At 39.7% G+C, this 23218-nt stretch overlaps 1 protein-coding gene across 1 annotated transcript; it reads right to left on the reverse strand.

The window, feature by feature from the left end:
* Positions 1-143: 143 nt before the first annotated feature.
* On the reverse strand, positions 144-21823 carry NT5DC3 (5'-nucleotidase domain containing 3). Its single transcript, XM_071728385.1, has 14 exons — positions 21565-21823; positions 18010-18194; positions 14233-14307; positions 13700-13755; positions 11568-11658; positions 9726-9863; positions 8208-8268; positions 7862-7964; positions 7618-7719; positions 6545-6626; positions 6099-6185; positions 4765-4905; positions 4361-4425; positions 144-3277 (listed from the first exon to the last, which is right to left on the reverse strand). Exons 1-14 carry the CDS (start codon positions 21758-21760, stop codon positions 3016-3018), a joined length of 1644 nt encoding a protein of 547 aa, XP_071584486.1. The 5' UTR covers positions 21761-21823; the 3' UTR covers positions 144-3015.
* Between the last annotated feature and the right edge of the window lie 1395 nt (positions 21824-23218).

The following is a 23218-nucleotide window of genomic DNA, read 5'->3' on the forward strand; positions in this document are numbered from 1 at the left end:
ATCTATAAGATATTAAAAATTTTAGAACACACACACACACACACATTTAGGGGAGTTTTCCTCACAGTCTTGCAATTAATTCAACTCACGTTCTTTCCTGCTTCTCAGTGACAGAAAACATCAAGGCTCATTGGGACCAAAGATAAAGTCTAAGCATTTATTTTTATAATAATCATTAAATATTTTTATCACAAAAAAGTTCAACAGTTCATTAAACTCTTCTTTCAGTGACAGACTATACTCTTCTGTGGTTTTGATAGAACAGAATGAAAACTTCTTGCTTTGGTGTTCAAAATAACTTTACTCCCAAAATTAATATAATGAAACACTGTCCTTTAAACATGCTCAAAAGCCTCTTTGAAGTCAGTAACATAACAAAGTTAAAATAAGTAATACAGACAGTGCCAAGGTGAAATCACTACAAAAATGCAGGACATTTTTAGAAGTTATGGAAGAGTATTCTAGCACTGAAAAATAAATAATACACTTTAAAACTCTCATTTAAATTCCTATGATATGTAGGTGGGCTGTTTTAAAGGAACATAATAACCTTCCTTTAGTTTTTTTCTTCATGCAGTGCTGTTTATTTTGAGAAGTCATGCAATATAAACAAGACTTTACTTCAGCTGGCCATTGTAAGATAGCTTTGCACACAAGTTTGCTTTGTAAGTGAAGAAAAAGGAAGACAGAGAGGAAATAATATATGGAAACAAAAAAGTGTATTCTGTGGATAACATCATCCAACCCATTTAAACTACTCCTGCTTAACGCAGGAAAATTAGGAAAACTGACACCTAGCCAGCTTTAAAAGAAAAAAACATCACAGTTATAACTAACAAAACATTAACAAATCCAATAATGCAGAACTAAATAATAATATTACTATCTGCTAATAGTAAGATGGAGAATGTACAGTGGTCTGGGCTTGTTTATTGTTTTAAACAGTACATGGAAATCCCTGGAGCACGAGAGGTGCTCCACACATTAAACACCAAGTTCAGTTCTAGCTGAACATTAAGATAAAGAGCTGAAGGCAAACTGGGCATATTTCCATCCCCACATTTCATTATCAAATTATGCTAAATACTTCTCACACAGGCCCGCTCTCCTGATAAAGCCAAACTGACTTCCTGCAAAACTTTATCTTTTTCTTCCAGCAAAACAGCAGGACTGTCAGATGAACTTGCTCATTTCAAGTAAAGTCATCTGTTCAAACACACAGCCTTCACCAGTGCTGGACATTTCAGTTTGAAACAGGAGCACAAGCAAACCACGAGCATCTATAACCACTTCTGAGGACGTCAGACTGATTTCAAGCATGAAATTGTGCAGGCCAGGTCATAATACATCCTCTAGTTTGCAGACATGCTTTTCAAAGTATGAAAGATACTGCATTGAATTTCAGTATAGGTACTTGTACATAATACAGGATTCAAGGAAAAAAAAGAGGGGAAAAAAAAAAAACAACCCACAAACCACCGAGAAAACTTTTGGGTCACCAAAAGTTTGTTTACCTGACAATCATGGTAGGAAGGCAAGTGATATCCCAAAATGAATAGAAGCATACCAAATGCTATATATTGTTAATTATATGCTTTTAAAAACACCACCTTTAAAAACAGAGCCTTTAATAATTTAAATTTGAAAAATATTAATTATATTATGTCTTCTAAAATGTCTTCTGGGGTGGGGAACCATAAGTTAAAAAATGTTTTCTTTGGCTGCAGAGAAAGGAAAGCATCCTTATTTTAAAACAATATGTAGCAGTTCTATAAAGTGCCAGTTTGCAGAAAAACATGAAAAGATGTTTTCCTTGTGCAAAAGTAGTCAATTTTCAGCTCAAATCTTTGGAGCATATTGCAACCCAGCGTTTCCAATCTCACATTACCTGAAATTTCAGTAATTCAGTAGAACTTCCCACCTGCACCACCAAAATTGTTTTGCTTGATGCAAACTGTCCACCACCCCCAATTCAGCTTTCAGGGCTTGAGTTGAAGAATAAAAAGCCAAGGTACTCTAGTTTTTGTTTTGTCATTTCTTAATTTTTCTTTCAAAGTCAGAGTTCATTTTACATGCTTACTCTGAACGTAGAGTGCATTACTGAAGGCTGTAAGAAAAACCTTCTCTCCTAGGGAACAGCAAAACCACATTCCATACCACTGTAAGACACAGTTAAAATTTTAAAAAGCAGCATGTAGGATCGATTGGAAACCTGACAGAGATCTGTCTCCACTTTGAAATTGAAAAAGCTCTTAAAATAGCTTTACTATCAGAGAGCAGACACTTAAAAGTCTTTTGAAACTTGAAAAGAAAGGTGCCTTAAAATTAACAAAAGGAAGCTGAAGCAGCCCAAGTTCCTGCCCCTTGCAGTTTCAGGCTCAAGCACAGACCTAAGACCAGAAAGTGGACAGGGAGGGAAAAAAGCACATCAGCCTGAGCCTGCCTGTGGGGTAAGCACTGAGGTGGCAGAGCCAAACCAGCACTGCAGCAGCTGGTCCAGGTACAGGTAAATCTCTAGCTGTGGCACCAAAGAAAGTGAAAAGGCATTTGCCATCCCTGTCAGTCTCACCAGAAACTGGTCACAAACTGTGTTATCACTGAAATACTAACACTGGATTTAAGCTTTTCAGTGCCAAGATCTATTATGGGCTCCAGCTGAAGTTCTGAACAGGGCCAGAACTGAGAGGATAAGTATTTCTTTGCAAACCACAAGGCAGCAGATCAGAATTTCCAATGAACAGACTTAACCAATCATCCTCAGAACACCACCAATCCTTCCTCTCAAATTTGCCCTCCCTCCTAGCCCACTCTTTTGGTAGTCCATCATCTCTCTCTTCTGTGTGTAGGAGTTTTCACATCTCCAAGCAGGAAAGGAGAAAATAGGTAAAACGCTTATCAGAACAAGTATGAATTACATTGAAATCAAGATAACAGATTTTAAGTGACTTAAATAAAATACACGTACATTCAAAAAAAAAAAAAAAATTGCGCATTTAGAGAGAACAAGCCAAGTGCTTATTTCATCTGAAGTGTCTCTTGTAGGGAAGGTATTCTGAATGTACCACTGCACAGCTGGTCTGACCAGCCAGAAAGTTCATGCTGCAAAGGAGTCCTTCTTGGATAAAATGTGTAATCAGGCTCATAGTTCAAGAGACAACTCAATGATGCCATGTAGATGTCTGCAAATCGAGAGAGGCGTCTTAGGAAGTAAGTTGGATTCTCATCAGTTCTGAATAAGCTTCCAAACCGTGCATTGAAGAAATTTCTGTTCATCTCTCTGTTAAGAAAATTTTAAAAATTAAAAAAAAAAAAAAAAAGCAACAACAGTGAACACACCTGCACACATCTCTTTACCAGCCAGCATCCAGAATCTGAAGTAAGCAGCTCCTGTTATCCATTCTATGCATTATTCTCCTGCCATTTCACTTCAAACTATTTAAACACATCACATAAGAAACTTTGCACGTATGAAGCCCAGATCTAGCAAACACAGGAGTGAAAGAAGAGATTCTCATTTCTCCCACTACAACCAGTGGCAAGTTGCTTCTCACTTCAGAAACACGACATCTCAAGCTTTTCTTTCCAAAGACTGTGAAAGAAGACTTCTGCCTTCATCTACATCTTAACAGCGTTCATTTCTCTCAAACACAAAAGACTTTTTAAAATGCAAAGGCTTGGCTTAATGTACACAAAAAGCTTAAGGATATCTTGGAATTAACTTCTGGTATTAGTCACTGCAAAGTATCATTACCACTTCATTTGCTTCCACGTTTCTGGGGAAGGCTGCTGATGGTACAGCTGCTGGCCCTGCCAAATGTGCACTTCACATTTAGGGGCTGCTCATTCGTGACAGCAGATTTTTAGTTTTAGTCCTGCAACCTATCCCTGTGATCTAACTCCAGCCTAGTGCAGAACACAGTTTCTGCATATTCTAAGATGTATTGTATGTAATCTGAAGAAATCACCTAAATGAAAATGCTTAAGTGACCTAAGCCTTCACGGAGAAACACATTCTTAAATTATGCAGAAGTGAAGCTGTGAAATCAATAGCAATGGTGGCAGCTAAACACAGAAGCACATAAAAACTAAGATGAGAAGGAAAAGCATTTGATCTGATGTTAGCATTTCATACAGAAAACCTCTTCCAAAGAAGGGGAACAGGAACAAGGGGCTCATACACACATAGTGTAAGAGGGGAGAAGAAAATTACTTTAGGCAGATTTTTTATAAGGTCTGAAACTACCAGAAAATATAAATCAGGCTTGGATAGAAATTCTCAAAAAATCTGTGGAAGAGATCGCATATATCACACTTGGCTATCATGATGTCTATTGGAAATTCTTCATCTCCCATGTCTTACCTCATTTCCTTTCTTTCCTTTTTCCATTCTTCTAAAATCATTTGTGAATCAGGATCACGGTAAACCTGGAATGGATGACAGGTAACTAAGGATGCTCTGCAAATGAGTCTTTCCATTAATAAACCCTTATCAGTTAACAAGGTACCAGCATACAGAAATCACTCACGTGCTTTTTTAACAACTGAACTCGGGAATCAGTCCAGGCTGACAAGTGGAGGAAGAGAACAAGTTTTTGATAAAACTCTTACTACTTAACCACACAAATACTTGCATTTATTTATCTACAGTCAAACTGGTGTACTTTAAGAAGATAGAAAGCACTTGCAACATAAATGTCCAGCATTTAGGAACTTGGCTGGATCCCTTCTGCTCTACAGAGCTGATTACACACAGACAGAACAGACCTGCATGTGTTCCAGTAATCCTGTCAAGGTTTGCAGCCAGGTCATGGTTTGAATGTATTTCTCTGTGTTCATGATCTTAATCTCTGACCGTAACTCTGGAATAATTGCACCAGTCCTCCAGCCATGCTTCAGGGTCAAATCCTATTTACCAAGAATTACAAAATACAAGTCTTAGTATTCTTTAAAAGAACTACTTAAAAGAACTGAAGAATTTGACCATTGTTTATCCCAAAGGGGCACTAATTTAATTACTACTTATGTATAAGCAGGAAGATTAAACAGGACTTGATACCAACAGGCATTAGATTCTGATATCAGAGTAAGCTTCAAATCCCACATTTTCAGAGACAGATAGAGAACACAAAAGGACTTGCAAATAAGCACTAAATCACCAGGTTTAAAGCAAACACTAGGAAATTCCTCGTGCAGATGAGACCTCTGCTGCTCTCAGTAGTGTCCAGAGGAAATTGTGTTGAGTTTGTGGTATTTATCCATCCACTCAGCTGGCAGAAGAGTCTTATCAGGACGCCCAGCCATCAAGTTTCTCCACAAAATTACAGGATGAGGCAGATGCAACCTGCACTCCTCCCTCCATCATGGCAGAGAAGAACAGAACTATGTCCTGCTTCCTTTGGCCCTCAGCCTTCTGAAGCACCCACATTTACCTTCCCTTATAAAAGCATATTAGGGGGAGATGCTGCTATTGAAATGTTACTCCAGCTTGGCAGTGGAAAGTTATACCCAGGCATTCACACACTATCAGTTACAAGAAAATTAAGCAGTGGACACTTTATTCTAAAGTAAAAAGTAACAGTACATTTGCTCATAAGGTGGTAAAAAACCCACCTGGATAGTGGGGCTACAAACCATAACAAGATCTTGGGAAGAATGAAAGTTTACCCTTAATGACATAAAGATTGCCTACTGCCATTCAAAACAGTTGACTCAGCTTTTATTGTATTTGGTAGTAAATGTCATCCCAGTCAGCCACATCCCATATGTCTGGATATCCATGTTTACTCCCTGTTACAGCTGACACAGTCAGAATCTGCATCAGGAATACAAACTCACACATTCCTGAGTGCAGTTTGCAAACAAGCTAAATGCTACAACTCAGGTGGAAAACATGGCCAGCCTTTCACACCACCGATTTGTTTCACTGCAAGAAAAGCAATATGGCTTAATTAAGCCATACTTCAAACTCAAAATTTACTCTGTTTAGAAATCTCAAATGAAAATTTATTTTGAAAATGTTATTTTGAATCACTGGGGATGAAGAGAGAAAAACAAAAAGGCACATCTTTTATCCTATTTTGTCAGCTTAAACTACTTACTGCCAAGTCACTGTAAATGTGATCACCAAAGTAGAGAACCTTAGAGCCCCTCCAGCCAGTAAGCTTCAGAAATTCATACAAGTTACCCTGCAAAAACAATACATTATACAACACATTGACACATACATTGTAGCAGCATGCAACTTGCATCTTCACAAACATGAGAAAGGATTTTAGTACACCCCTAAAAATATTCTGTCAAAAATCTTGACCTCAGCTTATATATTATGAAAACCAAATGCTACTTAAATAATACTGTCCCTTCAAGAGGCAAGTAAGCTGCAGACATACATTACCAACAATGAATTTGTACCACTCCAATCATTAAAATAACACTCTTAAAAAACATACCTGCTTTTTAGAAGCCTTTATGATATCTGAAGAAGCTTGGGATTCACGGAAATAAGTATTAAATAAGTATTAAATTAAGTATATTGAAAGCATACCTGTTTGTAAATTTGACCTTTCTGCAGCTTGTGAATTTTGTCCCAAAGCAACACTCCCCTTTCAGTCACCTTTCGAAACGGTCTAGAATTGAGTGATACACAATTGTTACATTGCTGTAGAAAGTCTGTAACTTTTTAAGAGGAGATTAAAATTTTAATACTAAAAAATACTAAACTTCCAAAAGGAAAACATTCCCTCTAGCATTTGAGCATTTTGTAATAGAAAAAGCAAGGCTCCACAACTTCAGCTTTAGCCAGTGCAATGCAGTTTATCTGTCCAGTATACCTATTACTTTTATAATATAGTTTGAGAACAATTGTTGAGAATTAAAGCAGGGATTCCAGACCAAGAAGAAGAAATTGTGAATTGTATGTCATCAAGGAGAGGAAAAAAAAAAAACCACAGAAGCAGAGATGTGTAAAAATCTTGCCCGGTACCCCATTTTCTACAACTGAAGAAAGAGGCAGAGGACTGGGAATGAGACATACAGCAGTTCTTTTGAAAATTAAGTTTAAATCTATAGGAGAAAAAAATCCCACCTCCCTTTACCTTGCTTTGAAGTCATAAATACACATAAAGGAATAAGTAATTTTCAAGTGTAAGAGTAGTGCACATGCACTACAAATGTGTTTACTTAATTGAGTAACTAGTCCACATACTCCAGTCTGTCAGCCAGTCTTGCCCTTTACACATCATGTATGATTAAACAAAACCAGAAGCAATAAAAGACATTTCCAGGTAAGGGGATGATTCTGAAAGGCACCAAAATTTCCTGGGTTTATTAGGAAAGGAACACACTTCACCAGTTTACAAGCTAAGATGTTAAAAACAGCTCCTCTGACCTTAACTCAGATCAACAGACCTGGAGCTTTCTTATGTTTTACATAAGAAATGGTAAATATCTGGACTTCAGCACTGTGTGTTGCTGCATTCTGTAATGACCTGAAACAGGATTTCATCAAGTGTGATTCCATTTTACATTGCCCCCAAACTAAAATCTCATAACACACATAGCATATAGCCTTATATAGAATAAGATGCTTGAATTATTCCTTTCTGACTAAATACCCACCTTCGCTTATCATTGAAAAAGTGTGGCTTCTCAGCCTGCACAATGACCACATCAAAGAGATCCCTCCAGTCCTTACCAACTATGAACTTCATCCCTTTGTCCCTAAAAAAGGACAGAGGAATATTAACAGTGAAGCATAACAAAAGTGCAGTTATTTGTACAATATAATGAATTACATCTGAGAACCTCATCCTCCCCATCCTTTAAAAAAATACAGTTGGAAAGTGAACAACTGTTCTCTTACACAAAGCTGCTAGGACTGTTTGTGATGAGAAACATTTTCTTGCCATGATCAGCCAGCTTTGCTAACACTGCACGAGTTTGTTCAGCATAGCAGATGTATTTCTCTGTGAGGAGGGAGGAAAATACAAAATTAATTAAAAGTGTTTCTCATGAGAAGTTTCGCTACATTCAACCAAAGGTTCAGAACATGAGGTTGTACTTAATGAATGCACCCTTGACAAGTAGAAATAACTCTTTCAAGCTTTAACATTTAAAATTTTGAATATGTAATCTTCAATATGGAAGCCAGAAAGATCATTAAAGTATCCACAAAAAAAGCTTTGATAGATGGTCACATTAGTACTTACCAATATCTGCTTCAATTGCTCTATACATTATTCCTTTGATGTGGACATCCCTGATTGAATCCTGCCAGGAAAGCACAACAGAACTAAAGAACTGAAAACTCTTTTCAACTATAGAACTGAAAAATCTTTTCAACTATAAAAACCAGGCTCACTGCACAGCAATAGTAATTTGTTCTTAAAACAATTCCTTTGTCTGAATTACCCTTTCAACTTTACAAAAATGTGATGTTCATTACATGTATGTCACCACTAAACAAAGGGTAAGCCTGTCCTCTAAGAAACTAACTTAATACTTTTGTAAAGTACAAAAATCTGTAGCACAGGGGCTGTTTTACATAACAACTGTGAAAGGGTGCTCAGAAGGGTGAAGTGGGGTGAAAACCCTCTGCAGAAGCAGAGTCAACACAGATTTCTAGCGACCTTTGGAGCAGTTCACATTCCTTTCCTCTTGGGGGGAAAAAAAAAAAAAGTTTCAAGTCAGGTAAGACTTTAGATTATGATCACTACCAAATGCCTTGATTATTTAGAACATTAATTTATGAAAATATGAAGGAAGCTAAATGCTTAAGCAAAGTACCCAGAAGGTGCTCAGAAGGCATTTAGCAGCATTCCTGGTACTTACATGGGGTATGTCTTAAAAATCCACAAAAAATTTCACAACAGGGCTTATAAAATGTTGATAACGCTGAGCAATACAGAGGTTTCTACAAACACTTCAGCAGAAACTGTAAGAACTAACTTTCTAATTCTGTGTAATGATAGGCAGAAAGGAAGATTTCACTGGAGATCTAAAGTTTCTTAAAACTTATCTACTTGGCAAAGTGAGAAATTCAGCATTCAGGTGTCTCACAGATGAGCAACTACACCAGTTTAACACATGCCCACAACAGGCCAGAAAGAAGTTTCATATGGAAAGCTTGTGCAGCCAGTACCATCAATTTGAGCATGACCTTTTCTGTTCTTAACCAACCATGACAATTTTGTCTCCTCTGCAGGATTACATCCTGTGGAATCAAGTGGGTGAGATTACTCTAAGTCATTACAGAGATATTTTTCTGGATGAGGAAGAGAGGAAAACAAGTGACATGGATATGCAAAAAGTAAATCATGGTACATCAGCAAAGATACAGAGGCAGTACAACTGAAAGCTCCAAACTTGCCTTCCCTACAAACCTCTAACATTTTTCTTAGTAGCAGGAGCTGTACCCTTAATGACAATCAAAAGAAGTTTTATCGACATGCAAGAGCTCCTTCACTTTCCCCCATTCATCCCTCAAACCTACAGAAAGACCAACAGCTCTAGAAATCCAGGTTTATAACAAATTTTCAAACTATTATATGTTTCTTTTCTAAGGCCTACCTCCATTTTACTTATGTTTTCATAGCTGCATATAATAATTACTCTATACAAAATCTAAAGTTGAGGTGTTTCACTGGAGCTGACAACAAGTTGAAGCTTCCCAAAGTGCTCAAAGATGCATAAATGTAGAGATTAACCTAAATCTTCAAAGCTAGTACCTTGACATCTTTGTACAGATGAACAGGCTCATAGTCTATGTTGTTTTTCAGAAAATATTCATTCACACAAGAAAGGAGTGTCATTTCTGGCAAGGAAAATATATCCATGAATTGCTTCATTGTATTTCCTTGTGAGCTCTGCAGGGGTGGGAACAAAACAAAAAAAAACAAAAAACAAAACACACACACACAAAAAAAAGTCAGACATTTCTCAGATTAGAACAGACTAATTTATTTAGTATAAACACTTCAGCATAGTTGCACATATTCAGCTTTTGACACCGCTGTTCACATTCACAGATTCTTTTTGAACTTAGACTTTCAATAAAATGAAGTGTTGGGTTCATTTTAAGAATTAACTGTTACATATTATTCCATATACTCATACTAAGAGCAGTATGTTAATTCAAACACATACACAACGTTGCTCAGCTAAAAGTCAAGTGAAGGACTTGGACATCTTCACTGCAAGTCAGCACTTCTATAAGTAAGAGGCACTCGGTAATGGGATGAGGGGTGAAGGTTACAAGGGTTTCTTTCACTTTTGGTTTGTTTGGATTTCTTTTTTAATAAATGGAATACTGAATAGGGCTGCAAAACAATTTCTCCTTCAAAAGAGGTAATAAGAAGTTGTAAGAATCTATGATAACTAACACAGAAATAAGGAAAAGATTTCTAGTCTGGAAAAACTGTCACAAAAGTAGAGGATCTCACTACCAAAGAGCAAATACAAACCAAATACTTGTCAGGCAGAAGATGGGGAAAGCAGCCAGCTCAGTAAAACACACTGGTCAAAACCACAGAATGGTTGAGGTTGGAAAGGACCTCTGGAAGTCATCTTATTCCACCCCAGGTATCAGGTATGGCCTCCTAGGTATATCAGGTATGGCCTCCTAGAGCCAAGTGCCCAGGACCTTGTCCAGATGGCTTCTGAATACCTCTAAGTTTGCCCAGGGAATTTTTGGAGTCTCCAACCAAGCTGTAGTAGTGCTTGGTCACCCTCAGAGTGCCAGAGGTGTTTCATGAAGCCTCCTCTGTTTGGGCCCATGGCCTCTTGTCCTGTCACTGTCCTTTCCAATATCAAAAAAAGCCCAGAGCTGCATCAAACAAGGAATGCCAGGCCAATATTCAGAACTGCTGCAGACACCAGGCTTCAGAATTCTAAGTTCAGGTCCTTAAAATAAGAACAGGTGTGAGAACAACAAAATGTTCCACAGCACAAAGCAGGGATTCTCATGCCAACATGGAATTACCACCAGTAAGTTAGAGGTGTAAAAGAGACTCACTTTTTACTAAAAAGGCAGCACCACTCTTCATGTGGTAAAGAGGAAGGATCCTACCAGCAAGATCAACTTCCCTCAAAATCAAATCCTGAATTTAAAAGCTTTATCTTTTATCATTTGTCTTTTGTCAGACCCTCTTACTTTCACTGTGCCAGCCTGTATGCAAGAGATGCCTCTGGACATTTACTTGTTGCTACTCCAGATAAGCCAAAAGGCCATCAGAAATGAGTACATCACTGGGATAAGGCACCAGATGTGGTTCACTTCCCAGCCTTTATCAGATTTGCTGTGCAACACTGAGCAAGCTACTTGATTTTTCTATGTTGCACTTCTCTGCCTGTATGACTGGTCAAAGGTGAAAAAAGAAACTACAGCAAGTGGGAGAAAAAAAAATATATTTGTCATTTTAGAGGGCAAACTTCACATCTAACACTTTAAGTCAATCAAGTATTGAGAAAATGTAACTGCTCATGAGTACAAGACAAAATGTGACCACCACCACCCTCACCTCGATTAAAAAAAAAAAAAATCCTTTTTCAAGAGCCCTTTGTGGTTTTACCTTTCCATAGAAGTCACTCATTTGTTCTAAAGGGACATGAGAACCATCATACATTGCAATGACTTCGTCATCTGGGACGACACTGAGGCCTCTGTAAAACAACATTGGCTTTAGTTGAAATGTCAGATTAAAATTTTCAAGTAATTACCAAATGAAAGTCAGATTAGTACTTAGAACTGCAGTTTATTAAAATACTAAGAATACTTTGGTCTGTAAGTTAAAACAGCATCTTTCCTTACAGAACAAGTAACATTTTAACAGGCTGGCCCACGCAGACCACATTCCACTTTTAAGTCCTTTTTACTTTCTTACGGGAAAAGGACTAATTGGTCTCAATTGAAACTATGCCTTAAGGCTTTGTAAGAAGTAGTTAAAGATTCCAGTTTCTTAACACAAAAAAATTCCTCACTCTGCCCTTGTTGCATAAAGCACTGATGATGTGATAGTGTTTAAGCCAGATTATTCTACAGCATGACCTTGAAGATTCAAAGGGGAAAAAAAAGCATACACAACATTAAACTAAAAAAGCATTTCTTTCTTTTCAACCATATCCACAGTTCAGTTTTCAAAAATTAAGGATTACTTGAAAGACTGCTGACAATTAAATAGAAAAGTATAACTACAAACTGAGAAGACAACAATTTCTCTACAGAATTTATCAATAGATTGAAGCTTTTGATTTAGTTTGGCTTTAAATGTTTACAAAACCAAGCATCTTACACTAAGGCATCTAAAACCCAGCAGACATGCAAACATCCTCACCAGAGGACAGAGAAGTGTTGAGGTTTCCATTCAGGCCTCATTCCTACTAATCTTAATAATTCTACTACACAACTTTATGAGTTTTTTTATTTCACCTAGCCTTTAACCTTGTAAGCTAGCATTTTTTGCAGTGAAAAATGTGAAAATGTGATGACTTTTTAAAATTAATCTCACAACCAGTAACCTTCACAATTAGTTCTCTGGTTCCCTCATAGCCCTGCATAAACTATTACTTCAACAAGAATAGGCATTGTCAGTTGAAATATACAATAATTACTTGACATCAGCACGTATAGAACATACAAAAAAATGGGACACATTTGAACTCTGGTGATAGTAACTACACAGAGATGCCAAAACAATGCATTCTGTATCTATGATGACATCATGAGCCTAATGGTGAAGCACATCACCTTCTTTCCTATTCCTTCCCTTCTTCTTCCCCCTCCCAGAGGGTATTTCAGACTACGCCATAAAAGAAGAGATCAACAACTGTAGCTGAATCCTCTAAATTTTTGTTAATAAGCACATTATCATCATTTCATACTGCCAGGTAAATCCCCCATCACAAGTCACCTCAAGGCTGAATTATCTTTTAGCCCCAAAACTTTTTGTCCAGTGACATTAAGAAAGGTGCTTAGGCTTGCTGTTTAATTTTAAAAGTGGTACCAGCTGTGGTGGTTCATGTCAGTCAAATGCATCCTGCCTCACTGCAGGAAACTGGGCCATACTAAAAAAAAAAAAAACCCATCAAAGATCACTAGCAGCACAGCTGTATCACACGTAGGGAAGCACAGCACAGAGATTGCCAATTTTACATCCCAAAAGTTCTCATTTTAACTCAAAGAGTGTCAGGCTGTGCAGGCCTCATTCTCCATTCTGCATCTATGACGTGGCTGGTGTGACCAAACTTCAAAGCTCTCTGTGGAACTACAGCAAGACCTCTCAGGGGTCTCTACAACCACGCCAAGGTCACTCGAAGAGGCACTGAGTGGTGACTTTATTCACATAGAAAGCGAGAGCAGAGAAGTGGTCAGCATATTTTTAGCTCTCTTTCAGCACAATTTAACAGCCGGAAACAAAGTGAGTCAGCACTATGCAACCAAACAGCTTGCCAGCTTCCCCAGCTCTGAACTGGAGAATCAGCTGTCCTGCATCAGCCAGTAAATGTGTGCACATGTCTGGGTGTGCACGCAGAGTCTCAAAGGAACCCTCTCCCAGCAAGGCTGTGGTGTCCAGTCACATCTGTACTTGCTAGGGTGCTGTTCCTGATGTGAACCTACAATGTACACTAATAAAAGGAATTAAGAGTACATATATAGAGTACATAGAGTACACATTTTTATCAATAAAGAAACAATTTTACCCACCTGTAAACTGTCCCCAGCTGAATATAATGAAAAGCATCAATCTTCATTAATAATGCCTTGCAGGGGAGAAAAAGTTATCACATCAGCGGAGATGAAATTATAAAAAATCAAAGCAATTCTATCTATAGCATGTCACACCTGAGCACCTTCACTTCAACTTCCCCTAGAGTTTCCAAAATATTTTTACCTAGGGCTTGGCAATTACCAAGGGAACACTGTCCCGTTACCTGAGTGAATTCACGAAAAAATAACTTTCTTTTTTTTTTAGCAGGTGCCTGATTGGATTTATTCTGTTGCAATCTAAGTTGCCTTTCCTCCCACCAACCATGAAAAAACCACACCCCAAATATAAATAAACCACCCCAAATATTTTCTACCTAACAGCTATTTAAATAAAAAAGAAAAAAAAATATCAAGCTTGCTACGGAAGAGAAAAATATGAAGCAAAATTCTTACGTATCAACTCAGAGTGAAAAGTTGGAAGACTTAAAAGCCCTTGCACCATATAACATCACAAAGTTATCTCCACATACCCGGTGCACATCATAATGAAGTCCTCTGATTGCAAAATTGGGATCATACTCATATTTTCTTATTTCTGCAGGATACTAAGAAAAGAAAACAATTATTTTATTTTAAATCCATAACAAAAAAAAAATATTAAAATATTTTAATAAAACCCAAGGACATGGCCTGACTTAAAGATAATATTTCTGCACAGTTTTAATAGCCTACGTTTTCTATGCATCTTATTTTCACTCATTATTAAGAGGCTTTTTGATTTGCAGGCTTTGATTTTTTGATCTGGGGCTTTGAGATTTGCAGGAACATGCAAATGGTTTTCCAAAATCCATGTTTTAAGTCAAAGTCAAGCACTGGACCTAAAGTTGAGCATCCAGGTACTTGGTAATGATCACCTTTGAACATTAATTTCTTGTTCAAAAAGTTATTTTAATATATGCACTTTTGTAAACAAGTCTTATTTGCTTCCTAAAATTTAACAGCTGAGCTACCTTGCATTATGAAGTTTCCCCATTAAACAGACCACACAAACACAGTTTCCAGTTCAACCTTCCAGATAGAAACCCAAGAACATGGCCTGATTTACAGATACCTGAACTTTACTGCTCACTTCTGTTGGAAGATAAAGCAATACATCATATTAACAAGAGCAAAAAAAATCTTTGTTATTTTCAAGAAGTAAAAGCATTACAACTATCTGCTTTGACTCCCTCCCTCAGCATAGATCCTCCTGATCTTAGACTGTCCACTTTGAACTGTAAATACCAGATGTGCTTAAAGATACCATACACTGCAAATAAACAGATGGAACAAAGGAAGGGAGGAAGAAGAGAATCCTGATGTTGCCTGGAGCATCCAGGCTCCCATAACATGGGCTTTCCTCTATGTACAGTATATCACAAAGATCAGATCCTGAAATCAAGTTGAGCATTACAGGCCATCAGGGCAAGTCACTTAAGGAGAGCCCCAACTATGTTGACCCAACTATATTTACCCTGGACAGTATTTGTAACAACTCGTTATGGTGAGATGCATGTGAACTCACTGTCTGTGCCATGTACTCTTTCCTCAGTTTCTTTAGAGATAACCTAGGTAGTTCACATCACCTATTAAAGAGTTTTCTAACATTTTTCAGTAAAAGTTCACTTTTGGTTGATCGTAATATTGTCCAGCTTTAAGCACATGTTAACTATGAAGAAAACCCACATGAGGTGTGCTTAGGGCTAAAGGGTTTGCTTATTTGTTTTTAGAAAATAAAATGCTTCAGAACCATTCCTGACAGGGCTTGAGAAACCAGTAATTTCTTTGATTAACCAATTGAAAGGCAATCCTTCATTTCCTTCCCACAGGCTACAGCAGTCTTAGAACTCGACAAATGCATCTCAGACACATTCTGCACCTTCTCAATAAAAGTCTCTCTCTGTATATATGGTTAATTCATAAGCCTATGGGGAAAAAAAAAAAAAAAGATTATACAGCTTCACCAGAGGCACTAGCTACTCTTACAAAAAATAAATAAATCGCAGTTTTTGAAAAAAGCTTTTATCTGTGCTGAAGACTGCAACTGTTGTCAACTGTGGCTGTACCGAGGACAGGTATCTACAGTTAAAGAAAACTCAACTTCTTTCTCTTAACTTCTGAATTATCATCCTTACTACCACTTCCAGAAAACACCAGGAAGCAGGTTCCTGATCTGAACAAAAAAAAATAGCACCAGTCTGCAGACAGGCTGGGAAGATGCATACGTTTGGCCAGGGAGCATGAAGCATAAAAGGAGACAGGGGAAAACATCAGGAGAGGATACAGAATGTAATCAGTTAAAAACCACAGTGTACTGTACACTCCACAAAGCAGCCACATCAAGCATGAACTAGCAAAATTTATTTCCAACTTCCTCAAATTTCTGCATAGTTGACTTTCCTACTTTAACTTATTTCACTAGAAGGTGTTTTTGCATGCATGCCAGTACACAAGAGAAAAAGTTTGAGCCTACTGTGGCACAAAAGTCAAAGCTTCCTTACAAGCCAAACAAAATTATGATAAAATTGCTCTGTTTGCTTGCCCCACTTTTGGTAAGGATAGATATATCTGGATCAAAGCAACAGTCAAGATAAGGTGGCACAAGGCCCGTATTAGGAAAGAAATAAGAGCAAGAGTTTACATTCAACACCTGCTGCCACCTCCAAGATTAGCATTAAATTGATGTTTATTCTCTTGGACACATTTCAAAATTCCCTGCTTCCTACAGTGTATTTTGCAATTTCTGGTAAGTTACTTCCCACTGCCATGACCAAAACTGGCCAGCTTTTAGGCTGACTATGACAGTCATAATGGGCAACACTAACGAGAAGCTGTTTCTAATATTAAAGGCAGGAAAAGCATTAACAGGATAAGCAGTTACAGAGATAGCATTAATAAAAACTGCTGTCCACCAACAAATTTCAACAGGAGAGGATATACTTCAATAGGTTGTCTCAAAAAGTAATCAGAGCTTCATTTACTAGAATCCAAGATATTTTAAACAAAACAAACTGGAAAGTTATTACTGCCTGAATTCATTTAAATAGTAAAGATGAAGCATGGTTTTAATTACTGTCCACAGGAATTATCTTGTCTGCTATGGTAATGGTGATTTTTCTAAGAAGCAGGCAGCTTTAATAGAGTGTATTTAAATATTCTACAAAAATTGCTACCGTGACATGACAAAATCTTAGGGAGATCAAGTTGCATATGCTTGTAGCACCCAGGGAGTTTTGTTTGTTCTTCTGGGGATATTAATAGATGCTTATATATAGCTCCTAACCTTTAGATTCAAATACAAAAGTAGAACACCACCAGCCATTCAGATTTAGGTTGTATAAAATACACAAGCAGTTACTTCATGCCATAATATTTTTTATAATATTATAATTTTAATAACAGCACTATTCTTTCTAGTTATAAATTCTATTTGTACTATGTTATTTAAATTTAATTGGTTTACTATTTTATTATAAGTTACTCTGTGGACTTTTTGTCTTTTTTCCTTCAAGTCCTGCACTTCCATAACCTTTGCCTCTTTCAGGCCACATTTTCTCCAATCCCTTTCCCTTTCAGTTTCCCCAGTCACCCACCTCCCCCTCCCCCTGCCTCTCACACACTAACTTCTCCCATCCCTAAATTACAACACAACCACTCCAAGCAGCTGGAATGTCAACTGCTCACCTATGCAAACATGCTGCTTGGTGAGGATCCCTCTTTGGGGACTACTGAGCTGAACACTTGCTGGGGTCTCCCTTGTATCAGCCTCTGATGACAGTGTCACTGCACACCCTGCCCCTTCAGATAACTCAGCTGAAACGCTGGACACACACAGAGAGCACCTCACAAGCACACAGTGCAATCAAAGACCTCATGAGAAGTCAGGCTAAAAATATCCCATATGGAAATTAATCACTGCGCTCACAGAAATAAATACAAGAGAGTAACAGCGACTTTCAAGCCTCTTATCTATCAGGATGACTGGATTAACTATCAGGAAACAAAAAAGACAAACTGCCACTCAACCATCAAATTAAAAATAAAACGAGTAACACTGTATTCTTTGACAGCTGTCAAGCTGCACTCTGCTCAAGGCAGTAGCCAAGAATAAACCAGAACTTCTGTGGTTCATATGTAGTAACTGTACAAAATGTTACAAGGGAGCCAAGATAGGACTGAGGCATGAAAATACAAGTTGCACCCCTCTCAGTTAAAAATTATTTATCATTTACTTATAAATGTCTTGTTATTCCATTAGTTTTACTTACCCGATGCTCATTAATAAGAAGATCTCGAGCAGCATTGAAGATCAGTGTGTGCAGATGTTTAGAATAAAAGACCAATGTGTAGTCATAATCAAAACCATAAATCTCAATGTCTGACAGGCTCATTTCATTGTTTGAAAAAATAGCATCCGGATTCAGCATGTTATTCATAAGTGAAGGAACCAACTCTGGGAACAGGGAGAGAAAAAAGAAAAAGTTATACCAGCCTTGTAGTTTTGTTTAAACAAAAATGCATAGAAACCCATGAGCACTTTCTAAATACAGATAAATTATGATGGAAACTATCACACTATCTCACACTAACCAACTACACCTGAAAAATATGTTGCTATTGAAAATGATGTCTCTCACTTTTCTTTGCAACCCACAGGTTTTAAACAAATCACACTTCTCTGTACAGTTCAAGTAGGAGAGAAACTCTATTTCAGCATCTTGCTCGGAGAACTACAAACTATAATTTTTCACTAACTTTGTTAACAAATTTGTTACTGCATTTGCAAGTTAACTTTGGAATTGGAGGAGGATATTATTATAGGAGCCTTGTCTTCTCCTCACATTATTTGGTCCAGCTTCTGTCCCAGAAGCAGAACTGACATTGTTTTGATTTGACATTGCTTTACTTACTTTTGTTTCACCATTTCAGGGTTATCACATTACTCAATTTCAGCTCAAATAAGTAAACTTCAAAGTGATTGGTATACTTTCCAAACAGTTACATACACATTGCTATGCTTATTAACCTTCTAGCAAGTCAGGAAACCAAAAATATTCTGCCTATTCTCTATACACATGCACCTAGTGTGTGTAAATTACTTCCATTTTTAAAGCTGTATTCCTTCTTATGTTTGTTTGAAAAGTACATTGAGATGTTAACATTTACATGAATCCAAGCCATAAGACATTAAGTAACTCCAGGACTAACAGCAAGGTCGGTATTAAGGATGTTTATATTTCTTGCCTAGAAAACTTAGAAGAGCAGTATCAGAAGGCTAAATGCAACCCTCCTGGAAGCATAAAATACAACCATGTTTTCCTTCCTTTCTTTCCCAAATATACTACCTTTACAACCCAGCCTTCCTTACTAGTGAGAAAAAAAGGGAGCTTTCACCTTAATCTATGCTCAGAAGGGCAAGTTTAAAAGGAATATACTTTATTTGGTTACTTGTAAGCCTGGAAGGAATTGGTCAAGCCTATTTCAACACCTTCTCCTCTGAGGACAGATGCACTACATGCTCCACCATGAGAGGAAACCATCTCCAAAAGGCAGGTAGGCATGGGGCCTCCAGATCTGTTAGAAAGGTAGTGCTCCATTTTGAAAACTCTGGCTAACTCATAGGAAGAGAAATAACTTTTTTTTTATCAAAGTGGTGCCTTAGACTGCTGCACAGTTGGTGGGCAGATAAAGTAACAAACTTGTACAGATGCCAAATAACAGATGGCAATCTGAAACAATTCAATTTTATCAGATGCAGATACCCAATTCTTTTAATTTTTATAAGAAAGACAAAACAGCAGTCTCATTGATCTTAATTCCAAGTTTCAAATAAAGTCCAGCATCTCTTCCACCATAAAAAGGATGCCAGGAGTTTCCCATGCTTAAGCTGACATCAAAAGTTTCAAGGGATTTAACAAAATAAGCCTCTAACAAAACATTACCTCCTACTATATCCAGTCTCTCCCTATAGGAATACAAGAGACAAATGTTATGCTCCGTTAAGGTAACAAAACAATCTAAGATGATACTAATAAGGCAAATACCCTTATTCTATAAAAAGAGCCATAAATCATTTAACTAACTTGAAGTCATAACCATGGTTGCAAGTAAACTTCCAAAACCTCATTACAACACCCATTTCTGTATCGTAGTTAAAGGATTTTTTCAAATGTTAACTGTGCACCCTGGTGAGTCAACACTTGATTTTTAAAAATCAATATATTTCTGGATATTACTGTAAAGATAAAGGTATTTCAGAATAAAATAACTTGGCTAGCACCTGCCTGAAAACAGACAGTATAAACACTTCATTGCTTTCAGATCTTCTGGCTGGCAGACAGCATCCCAAGTGCTATAAACCTGGGGGTCAAAAAATCAGGACATCTTTGTCATTTTAATGCTATAACTATGTGAAATATCACATACTTGAAGCCATTGGGTGACTAGGCTGTAATAAAATGTTCTGAATTATTCTAGAAGCATTTGCCTCATCTTTCACAACCCACACCCATTATTTTCTTTTAACACAACCCTCCTCTCTAACCTCAACTCTGAAGCATTATTTGGGTGTGGTTTAGAATATGAAAAAGTTCATTCCAAAAATGGGAAAAGAAAATAAAGATACAAAATAAAATGCATTTAGTTTCTTCTTCTTTGGAAGAAGTTTTCTTCTTCCATATCCCAGAGTCCACAGTATTCTTCCAAGATCTCTAACACAGCTTTCTTATTTCACTTAATACCACTATTCTGTTTGCAAATGCTATGTCTGCACCCAGCAGAATGAAGCCACAGTTCACATTCAAGACTCTTTAGTGCAGGATAAGACCATACCTATTATATTCTTTTTAAAGGGCAAAACGTGAAAGACATAAGCTATTGCCACTACAGGACAAGCCTTCCTTCTTGACATTGTGGAACAGAAGCTGTCTCTTTCTCCTTTGGCTCTCTAAAAGGATGGTATATTCAAGCACCTTGCTAGCAGCCTACCCATCAGAGTAAGGGCAAAAGCAAGTACTTGGCCTTAACTTTTCTATCAGCTGGACCGAAGAACAGGGCTTCCCAGTCATTCAGGTATCACTAACAATTTTACCGTGGTTTACAGTATTTTAACCGGAACACAGTCAAAACAAAGACATCTAAAACTCTGCAGCACTTTAACTTTCTGGAAGAGCAGCCTGTTACAGAAAGCCCCTCAAACAGACGAATAACTCCCTCATTTTCTTTTTACATTCGTTTTTCTCTACACATCTCCAGCGCCAGCCACTTTCCTCGGCACAAGCTCCTCTGTATGAAGGGTTTTCTACCCCAGGGCACTTGCTAACAGCTACAGCCCCGCAGGCTCAGACGAGGGGCTGGGTGTTCAGCAGGGTTCTCCCCGTCCTCAGAAGAGAGGAGAAGGGACTGCTGCCCCTCCCAGCGAGTGTCCCCCGGGTGTCCGGCTCCCAGGACACACCGAGGCCCCTGTTTGTCACCGGGAGAGCACTGGAGACCTCTAGATGGGACGCGAGCACCTTATCACCAGACCCGCGGTGACTCAAGGGGCGACCGGGCGGATCCGCTCCGCTCCGCGGCCGCTCCGCCAGGGGTGACCCAGGGGGAGAAACCCCCGAGGGGAGGCGCGCAGGAACGCGCATGACCCCCCCGCCCGCCCATCGCCCCCTGAACCCACCACGGCTCCCACCGAGCTGACCGCCCCGCCTTCTCCCGGCTGCCAACACGTTTAATGGTTCTAAGACCGGCGGCACCGGGACCTGCAGCAGGAGGAAGGATGTCACGGCGGGGGAGCCGCGCTGCTGCTGCCTCCCGCCGGCCCCGCCGCTCACCCTTGGCGACTCTCTTGGCCTCCTTGTATCGCGACCATAGGTAGCTCTTCATGTCGGGCGACGGCTGCTGCTGCTGTTGCTGCGGGGCTACCGTGCAGTACGGGGCGGCCGCCGCGGCGGGCAGAGCCCGGCACCGCCGCCCTCCCGCCCGTGACCGCCCCGCCGCCAGCAGCGACCGCGCCGCCGCCGCTGCCATGCTCCGCTCTGCCGCTCCGTCCCGCCGTGCCCAGCCGGGCCCGCTCCGCCACCGCCGGCTGAAGTCACTTCCTCGGGCTCCGCCCCGGGGCCGCGCCGAGGCGGGAGGCGGGGCCCAGCCCTGCCCGGCCCCCCGGCAGGTAGCGCGGTGCAGCCGCACGCCTCAGGGCTGGGTGTGGGGTGGGGGCCGGCCGGACAGCCGGACGCCCGCCTCGGCCTTACAGCGCTGGGTCGGGGAGAGCACAGGGGGTGCGGGGTGTTTGGTGTCGCCCGGAGGCGGCTCTCTGAAGAGCTGGCCCGGCAGGAACGCACCCAGGACACCTGGGCCCTGCGGCGGCAGTCCCGAGGAGGGAAAGCGGCTTTCCGCCCGTCTCTAACCGCACGGAACCGTAGAATCTTAGAATGCGTCGGGTTAGAAGGGACCTTTAAAGGTCATCGTGTCTAATCCCCCTCTGCAATGAGGCATCGAGATCAGGTTGCTCAGAGCCCTGTCAAGCCTGACCTTGAATGTCTCCAAAGATGGCTCTACCACATCTCTGGACAACCTATTCCAGTGCCTCACCCGCCTCGCAATAAATTTTTACATCTAGTCTAGATCTATCCTGATCTAGGATTAAGACTATTGCCCTTCATCCTGTCACTACACACCCCTGTAAAAAGTCCCTCCTCAGCTTTCCTGTGAACCCCTTTCAGACATTGGAAGGCCACTATAGGGTCTTCCTGGAATCTTCTCTCCAGGATGAAGGACTCCAGCTCCCTCAGCCTGTCCCCACAGCAGAGGTGTCCCAGCCCTCTGATCATTTGTCACCCTCCTCTGGACCCAACCCAACAGGTCTACATCCCTCTCGTGTTGAGAGTTCCAGACCTGCATACAGTACTCCAGGTGAGGTCTCAGAGAGCAGAGGGGCATAATTTCCTCTCTGACCTGCTGTCCACACTTCTTTTGATGCGGCCCAGGATGAAATTTGCACATCATTGGTTCATGTCCATCTTTTAATCCACCAGTACCCCCAAGTCCCTTTCTGCAGTGCAGCTCTCTATAACATCATCCCCCAGCCTGTATTAATGATGAGGATTGCCTCTACTCAGGTGCAGGGCCTTGCACTTGGCCTTGTTGAACCTCACAAAATTCACCTGGTCCTACTTCTCCAGCTTGTCCAGGTCCTTCTGGATGACATTTCCCCCCTTCTGGTATGTCACCCTCACCAGTCATTTTGGTGTCTTCAGCAAACTTGGTTAGGGTGCACTGAATCCCACTGTCTGTATAATTGATGAAGATATTCAACAGCATTGGCCCTAGTACAGACCCCTGAGGGACACTGCTTCTCAGTCTTCTCTATCTGGAGATTGAGCCATTGACTGCTACCCTCTGGATGCAACCATCCAGCTTATTGCTTATCCATCAAACAGTCCACCCATCAAATCTATATCTTCCCAATTTACAGAGAAGGATGCTGTG

The sequence above is a fragment of the Heliangelus exortis genome, chromosome 1 (genome assembly GCF_036169615.1).
Source record: "Heliangelus exortis chromosome 1, bHelExo1.hap1, whole genome shotgun sequence".
Taxonomy (NCBI): Eukaryota; Metazoa; Chordata; class Aves; order Apodiformes; family Trochilidae; genus Heliangelus; species Heliangelus exortis.